Source organism: Fukomys damarensis, unplaced genomic scaffold, assembly GCF_012274545.1.
Source record: "Fukomys damarensis isolate Sample0158 unplaced genomic scaffold, DMR_v1.0_HiC HiC_scaffold_13, whole genome shotgun sequence".
NCBI lineage: Eukaryota > Metazoa > Chordata > Mammalia > Rodentia > Bathyergidae > Fukomys > Fukomys damarensis.
In genome coordinates, this window is record NW_022900925.1 from 17,218,591 (window position 1) to 17,227,697 (window position 9,107).

The 9,107-nt window shown below is 48.6% G+C and overlaps 1 protein-coding gene across 1 annotated transcript in view; it reads right to left on the bottom strand.

Annotated features, from left to right (window-relative positions):
• Ankrd13b (ankyrin repeat domain 13B) overlaps window positions 1-9,107 on the bottom strand; it is an 18,400-nt gene that overhangs the window by 8,243 nt on the left and 1,050 nt on the right. The window contains exon 2 of the mRNA XM_010642412.1: window positions 6,819-6,856. Coding sequence (XP_010640714.1) covers window positions 6,819-6,856 — 38 coding nt within the window. The remainder of the gene's footprint in view (window positions 1-6,818; window positions 6,857-9,107) is intronic.

The window sequence follows — 9,107 nt, forward strand, 5'->3', positions numbered from 1 at the left end:
AAAAAAAAAAAAAAAAATCAACTTTATTTATAAGTAATTCACTTAGTTTCCCAGAACAAAGTTAACATTAAAGAAAAATGACAAAACCCAGATGCTTAACATTTACAGTGTCCAATATCCCCAGTTAAAAATTCTAGACATGCCAAGAAATAGAGACTGTGACCCATAATCAGAAGAGAAATGACTCAATAGAAATGGGGAAAACTGGGCCGGGGATTTAGCTCAGTGTTGCTACCACGTGCCTTGCAAGTGTAAGGTCCTGAATTCGATCCTCGGTACCAAAAAAATAAAAATTAAAAAAAAATAATTCAAGGGCCAGGGATTTAGTTCAGTAGCATAGCGCCTGCCTGGCAACTGTGAGGTCCTGAGTTCGATCCCCAGTACCAAAAAACAAAGTAAAACAACAACAACAACAAAAAATTCAAAGAGCCTCACTAACCTGTAAGATGCTATTAAGCATTCTAACATATGTGTGGTTTGACAGGCTAAGGATGTAGAGAGTAAGACAAATTTAAAGAAAAAATGGCCAACATTTTTCCAAATTTGATAAAAAGTACTTTAGTAGGTTGAAATGTAGTATCCCTCAAAAAGATAGGTTCACTTCACATTCTAACCCTCAGAACCCATGAATGTGACTTTATTTGGGAAAAGGGAGCTTTGTAGATGTAGTTAGATTATGACTCTCAGGGTAAGATCACCCTAGTGGTGATTCCAAAATCCAACAAGAAGTGTCCTCGGGAGACACGTACAGAGAGAAGGCTGTGTGAACTTGGAGGCACAGGCCAGAATTATACAGCCACAAGCCCAAGAATGCCTGGTGTCACCAGAAGCTGCAAGAGGCAAGGAAGGAGTCTCTCCCACCAGGAGGGAGTGTGGCCCTGCTAAAAATTCAAGTTTGAACTTCTGGCCTCCAAAATTGTAAGACATTAAAGTTTTGTTGTTTTAACCCACCCACTTGAGATAAAATGTTGTAAAAACAAATGCAAATATAAACCTAGAGGATCAAAAAATTCAAAGAACCCTAAACAAAACAAACACAAAATTACACCAAGGCCTATAAAAATCAAATGCTTAGCCAGGCGTGGTGGCGCAAGCGCCTGTAATCCCAGCATTTGGGAGGCTGAGGCAGGAGAATCACTGTGAGTTCAAGACCAGCCTGGGCTACCTACTGAATTCCAGATCAATCTCAACTACATAGTGAGATCCTGTCTCAAAAAACCAAAAGAAGGGGCCGGATATTTAGCTCAGTGGTTCCAGCGCCTGCCTCAAGTGCAAGGACCTGAGTTCAATCCCTGGTACAAAAAAAAAAAAAAAAAAAAAAAAAAAAAAAAAATTAACTATTTAAAAGAAATCTTAAGGGCATTCCAAAAAATGAGACCCATGGGCCAGGGATTTAGCTCAGCGGTTCAGTGGCCTGCCTTGCAAACACAAGGACCCAAGTTCAATCCCTGGTACCGCCCCCCCAAAAAAATCTGCAAGAAAAAAAATGAGACCCTTATTCAAAGAAATGAGACCCTTTACACAAAGAACAAATATAGGAAATAGTACATACTTATAATCAGAAACTATGTAAGCCATAAGACAATATAGGGCTGGGATATAGCCTAGTGGCATAGCACCTGCCTGGCAAGTGTGAGGTCCTGAGTTTTACCCCCAGTAAAAAGAAAGACAAAATAATGAAATCTTTATTTTTTATTTATTTATTTATTTTTTGGGTACTGGGAGCAAACTCAGGACCTTGTGCTTGCCAGGCAGGCACAGAACCACTGAGCTATATCCCCAGCCCTACAATGAAATCTTTAAAGAGCTGGGAGGAAAAAAAACAAAAACATTTGAATCTATATAATTCTACATCTGGCAAAAATGGAGGGGAAGTAGATACTTCTCTAGACAAAGAAAAGCTAAGATAATTTATTGCCAGAAAATGGCAGGCAATGTCAAAGGGAGCTCTTCAGGTGGAGAGAAAATTTATACCAGATGGAGACATGGATCTATACAAAGGAATGAAGAGCACCCCCCAAAAAAAAATATATATATATATATTTGTACCAGGGATCGAACTTGGGTCCCTGCGTTAGCAGGGCAGGCAGTGGAACCAATGAGCTAAATCCCTAGCCCTCAAAAATGTTAAATATGTAAGAACAAGGCTGTCAGTAAAATATTTAAAACCCACAAGAATAAAGAGAAGAGATACCGGAAGATGAGAAATTTCAGCATATCTTTAGAACATAGGAAGTGGTCCAGGCGTCACAAATGATTTAGGTGAGCTAGAACCTGAGCAGCCACAGAGGGGAACATGTAAGTAGCAAATCAGGGCATCCCAGTACCCCTGAGAGTTTTAGGCCCTGTAGGCAGTGGGAAGAGGCTCAGAGCTGGACATAGGAGGGCTGGATAAAATTCAGAACCCCATGGCACCTTATCCTTCCTCTTAAAGCTGGAAGGTGCCCCCTATTCACCACAGGACATCGTTTTTATTCTCTGTAGGATATGAACATGAGATATGCTGGTCTCAAGGACACTGGCCACAGCAGAAGCCATAAGGCTAAAAACTGACCAGTGAGACCTCAGTCCCTCCCTTACTTTGGATCCTGCACTACTGGCAGCCAGACTACAACAGACCCCCACACCCAACCCCCATTCCATTGATCAACAGACTAGAGAAATTTTCCTTGGAGAAATTAAAGGCCCCCAGGACCTCTGAATAAAGACATTTGGGGGTCCCACAGTGAACAGGCCAAGTTGCCACCCAATCGTCTTACAGTAGCATCCAGTAAGCTCCACACGCCCATTCCTAAATATGCCCCAGTAGCCAAGCTGGACTGGACTCTTGAGGAAAGCTTCCAGCGTGAAATCAACCAAACATACAAATAGATGCTAAAGACACAAAGGAAACTCTTTCAGTGCATGGTGTAAAAAAGAAACTTTTTCTGGGGAAAATAGTAATTTATATCTTCAAGGAAAATACTGTATGTAAAAAATCATTACATTCACAATTGAGAATTCACATTGAATTCCTTGCCTTCCTCACTCCAGAAGTGCCTTTCTTCACCTTTTCTGGCTTTTTGCTGTCTTGGACAGTTGTCTTGCCCCTTTGTTTCCATCTGCTAAATAATACCACAGTTCACTTTATTTTCCATATAAATAATAACAATCTTTATTTTTTGCATGCTAGAGATTGACCAGAGCCTTGTACATGCTAGGCAAGTACTCCACCACTGAACTACATCCCCAGCCCCTCCAAACACCTTTAAAATTGTCTTTATGGCTTCCCTTTCCCTTACTCTCCACGTCTAATCTATCAGCAGAACCTGTAGGCTCTACCTTCAACATAGATCAAGAGACCTCTGTTTCATCACTTTCAAGCTACTCATCTCTTGGATGGCAGGACGGTAGCCCCCTCACTGGGCTCCTTACCCTTCTCTCTTGGATCCGCCTCACTCATGGCAGCTAAAGTCATCTTGTGAAATGTCACTCAAGACCTGACACACGTTAGCTCAAGTCCTCCCAGTGGCTGTCCATGGTATTTAGTGGAATCCAACAGCTCTAGACTTCTTTTGGAACTCAATTTGCTCTGCCGCCACGGTGCCACCTCTCCTGTCTCCAGACTTCCTTGGAATGATTTGGTGCATACCCTAGTTCTATGGCTTGATGTGGTTTGTCCCCCAAAGGTTGATGTGCTTGAAGCTTGGTGGATCTTTAAAAGACACAGCATCAGCCTAACAGGTATTCTTTTTTTTTTTTTTTTTTTTTTTTTTTTTATTTTGTATCAGGGATCAAACTCAGGACTACACTTGGGAGGCAGGAGGCGGAACCACTGAGCTAAATCCCCAGCCCACATCAGGTATTCTGTTATAACAACACAGACTGAGCCATATATCATGCCAGGAAGCTTTCACCCTCACTTCAGGTTGCTGCGTGGATATTACCTCCTTAAATTAGTCCACCCTGACAGTTCATCTGAGATGACAGTTGCTGCTCATTCATCCACTGCCCCATCCTGCTTTCGTTCTCAACCTACAGTCAGTGCTTGTTTACTTCTTCACCATCTCCCTCTCCCAGAATGCACACCAAGCAAGCCAAAGGCCCTGCCTGTTAGGTTCACTGCTAGGCAGCACTTGATTTGTAACTGGTGTGCAAGAAATACTTGTTAAATAAATGTGTAGATGAGTATATTGAGGGGGCATGAAAAGAAGGTGATAAAATATAAAACTATAAAGTAAACCAAGATATAGTTGTGAAAGTGTATTATTTACAATTATGGAGGAAAATAACAGAAGAAAGAGTCCAGAGTTCAAAGTGGTGGCCTATGGGGAATGCAACCTGCTGGGAAGGGGTAGAGAGAGGAAGACCGCTTCTCATTAGAAGCCTTTCAGCAACAGCTAAATATTTTAAAACATGAGTATGCACTCCTTTATCCAAAATGAGACATTTTAAGTAATTTAAATTATTTATATCACTTTGCAACCTTGTGTTGATGTTTCTTCATTTTTTAAGCATACTGGGACCCTCAAAAATCAAGGGTGCCCTGTTCCTTTCAACCTCTGAGCTATGGTTTAGAGGTACATGGGATCCCCTTGTGGTTCCTCCACACCAGCTCCCCACAGATAAATGTACTCTGCCTGTCCTGGGATGGATTGATCGAGGTGGGGTCCTGAGCACTGGGGTGGGGATGGAAAAGATGGCCGGGGACATCAGCAGGTGACCTTCCTGTGGAGTTGTAGCTGAGTTTGGAAGGCCTCCCCTGGCCCTGCCCCAGATGTTGCTGCAGTTCTTGCTAATAAGGCCCCAGGGAGCTGGCAGGGTACCCTGGCCGGCCCCAGGGGCCTAGGTGCTGCACATCCTCCCATCAGGTGCCTTCAGCTCCAGGTCCAGAGAGACAGTGGCACTGCCTGCCAGGTGGGGTGGCCTTCTCCTCCCCACTCCTCAGGAGTGCTCCTGGAAGCCCACCCAAGGGCACCACTGACTCCAGGACCAATGTAGCCCCCCCATATACCCAGCCAGGCCCCAAAGCAGCTCTTCCCTCCTGCCCAGAGCAGGGCTTGCAGAACATGTGGCACCTTGCCCTGGACCCAGGTGGAAGAATTCATTAATCTCCTCAGCAAAGGCCTATGGCTGTTTAATTGCTGGAATGAAAAGGTTTCCCATGAAACCCAACACCTAGCCCTCTCCACCAAGAGAATGGAGACTCTTCACTGCAGCAGGCCTTGGCTGGAGTCAAAGCTAGAGTCTTTGGCATTTAGGGGCTGGCGTTCCCTGGCAGCGGATGTCCCTGCCTGCACTCAGGAGCACACATATGTGCATATACAGATATGCATGCCAGTATGAACAGGTACTATAAGGAAACACTCCTACATACTTCCACCTCCACATACATGGTTACCCTGCACCCCCATCCGTGCAAGCACATGCATGCCCAGCTACCCTCTAGCTCTGCAGGAGTCTTCATGTATAACACATGTTCCTTGCCAGTATATTTGCACTAAACACCCCTTACACCCACATGCACCAGGAGGACATTTTACAAACTCCTTTAACACTGGCAGAATCCTTTTTTCAAGTGAAATCTTAAAGGCACACAGCAAACGTATAGAGTAAGCCTGGGTGCTGGAAGGAAAGGCACAGGGCCCAGAGCATGCTCTGGGCTTGCCTGCTTGGCCACCTGGCTCCTTCTGGTGGCCCCTCTCTTCCCAGCCCCAGGGAAGACAGCTGCAGTCTAGTTTCATCATAGCTTCTCAGCTATGCCACCAGACATGGGATGTAGGGGCAGGTATGTCTGAGCTCCCTTGAGGGAGTGAGGCAGGGCGCTTCCTCCACTCTTTGGGGCTGTGGGTGGCTGGGGCCAGTGCTGCTGACTCTTTCTACCCAGTCTGTCTCCATGCAACCCCTCCCTATCATCCCAGGGCACATTGATTTTTGGTTTCTGGGGTTTGTGGCTCCTTCTCCTGAGCTTCCTAGCTCACCAGCTGTGGTGATGCCCACACCCAGGACTGCCCACTTTGGGGAGCAGGAGGGGTCAAAGTGCTCCCCAAGGTCCATTAGTAGGACAGTGTCTGAGCATCTACGGCTGCCCCACAACCCTATCTCGGCTGCCTCTACATCAGGATGAATGGGGAAAACAGGAAAGGAGGCCCATGGCAGAGGCAGACCCAAGAAGAAGAATATTTTCCTGAGACCTCAGTTGGACCCCTTTCAGATCCCTGTTGCCAGGAGAAAAATCCAGCTCCCTGGTCCTCCCTGCACATGTGTCCTCCCACAGGGAGCTGTGCAACCTGTCGCCTGTTCCTCACCCCCAGGAAACACCAGGACTCGTGACTCCAGAACCAGGGCTGAGCACAGCTGGCTGTGCCATTCTCAGGGCTGTGCCAGACAAGGAGGAATTGGCCCAGGTACTGGCTACAACTGGCTGTCCCCCCTAACCTGGCAGGGCACTGAGCAACCAGAGAACCACCAGGTGCCAGCCAGGCCCCTTCTCTTCACACCAGCACCTCCTACCCATCCACACCCCACCACTCCCAGAAGAGCGTCCAGGGGCTGAGCCAAGCCCATGAACCTGCTCTGCAGCTGCCACGCCATCCCCCTCTGTGGTCAGCCAGCACTGCCAAGCCTGCCCTTGGGAGGCCTCTGCAGGGCTTTCTTGGAGTGAAGCAGAGGAAGTTATGCCAAGCAAAGACCAAACCCAGGCAACCCAGCTGCCAAGTGCTTGAGGAAAGCCTGGCTGTTGTCTGTGGTGGCTCCTGCCAGAAGGACCAGAGGTCAGGGACCCCCAGCAAGGATGCCAGGGGTCTACAGGAGTTTCCTTATGAACTTAGGAGGCTCACCTCCAGGGCCTGTCCCCTGAAGGAAACAGCCAGGTTCCCTGAGGGTAATCAATGCACATTTAGATGCAAACATAACTCTGGGCCAAATCTGGAGATAGGGTCCAGCCAGGGGCTCCTGGACACAGGCTAATTGGCACAGTCCTTTCAGCATCCCTGAGGGAAGGAGAGGACTGGCTTGGTCCCTATGTAGGTGAATTATGGCTAACCCCAGTCAGTGCCCTATAGTCCCCTGGTCTGGATTGAAGGCAGGATAGGTTATCTATTTCAAAGAGACATGAACTCACCAGGGCAGACACAGGGTGAACCTGGCACCTGGTCTCTGTGACAGTCTGAGGGAGGGGAAGAGGAATACTTGTAGAGGCTAGCCCCTCTGCCTGTAGCAGCTCTGCTCCCCAGCCCAGCTAACCCAGCAAGATGGCTGCTGATTTCAGGACTGTCAACAGGGAGGCCTTGATCCTTCCACCCAGGGCATTCTGTCTCTCCAGGCTTCAGGAAAATGACCACCCACATCCCTCATGCAAGGGAGTGGGACTGAGACAGTCTAGAGTTCAGTCTCTAGCCTCCTGTTCAACAATCCTAGGACCTTCAGGAAGTTCCTTTCAGATCACACTTAAATCCCTTTGGTTGCAATCTTTGTCAGATGCTTGTCTTCTTTTGCCCTCAGGAGAGAAAAATGAAGAAAAGCCAGGAGAGACTCTCTTCTCTCTCTCTTTCTCCTCCCTTCTCTCCTCCCTCCCTCTTTCTATCTCTCTCTCTCTCTCTTGAATTGAATTGAACCCAGAGTCTTGACACTGAGCTACATCCCCAGCCCTTTTTATTTTTTATTTTGAAACAGGCTCTTAGTTGCTGAGTTCCCTGTGCTAGGCTCAAATTTGCAATCCTCCTGCCTCAGCCTCCCAGAGTGCTGGGATTATAGGCATATGCCACCACTCCCAGCTACCCAAGCCTCCCTGAGGGCAGGTGCTGGTGCCTTGTTTGTTCTTTCTTCTTCCAGGCCTCTCATAGCTGCTGAACACTTCCGTTATAATAGATAAACCACATGGGCTGAGAGCAACTTGAAGAGTACTTGTGTACGAAGAGGTAGAAAGAAGTGAACACCCAGACCAGACACCCAGACCAGCCCAGAGGTTTGTGGACCCAGGTCACCATACTATTTACTGGGAATGCTACACAGAGTTGGATGCCATGCTGACCTGAGAGCTCAGTGGTGAACTTAGAAGACACAGCCTAACCCTTCTTCCCTGGATCACAGTCTGCTCTACCCGCAGCTTTTCCCTTGGAAATTGAGCTCCTCACACTGAACTTTTGTGACTCACGAAAGTAGCCTTCATGTGAGGTATCTGCGCAGGAGAAACCCTTGAGCTAGCCACTCCCAGCCCACCACCCCAGGGCCTGAGATGCAGACCAAGGCTGGAGGTCTCCATCCGAGGCAACCCAGCACAGGCTGGACACAGCTACAGACACTGCTTCCCACAGGGGACTGAGAGGTTTTAGTACCAGTGTTTACCTATGGCCTGGGTACCAAAGGCAGAATTGAGGATTATCTCTGACTTGTGCCTGCCTTTATCCTGAAGAATGGCGGGAGGTCCCCACTTCCCCCTCTCTTCTTAGAGCCACTGCCCAGCCCAAATCTGGCTGACCCACGGTCCTTGCTGACTAGCAGGAACCAGGGAGTCCCTTCTCTCCAGTCTTTTCTGCGGCTTTCTCAGAGCCGAGAAGCCAGGTCCTAGCACCAGAGGGCAGGAGAGCGCCTTTCAGCACCTGGACAAGGCCCTTCCAGGCCTCCCCGAGGGTCTCTCTACGCTTCTATTCCTGACCCCAGGCTGGGCTCCCAGGGATCCAGAGACTCGGTCAAGTCTGAGCGAACCAAGAAAGTGCTCACCACGAAGGAAGAGGGCACTGGGTGGGGCTGGGATGCCTGGCAGTGTCACACACCCGGCTCCCCGATCCTGACCTGTGGCCCCCTCCTCACTCAGACTTTCCCACCTCTGCACACTCACGCGGAGGTGTTGCGGCTTGACCGAACGAGGCGGACTCTCCCACTACATGGATCCTGTCAGGGCCGGCGCCCCTCCTCACAGTCCTCACTGCACTACAGAGCAGGGGAGGGGCACGGCGCCCCTCACCCCAGCCTACGAGGGTAGCCCGTCTGGCAGGAAGGCCGCTCCCATCACCCTCTGCCGGTTCCTAAGCACAAAAGACGCGGCTGCAAACAAAGAAGCGCTGCAAACTCGCCGGGGAGGCGGGACAGCTGGCGCCGCGCCCCCTCCCCACGCTGCACGGGCGTGC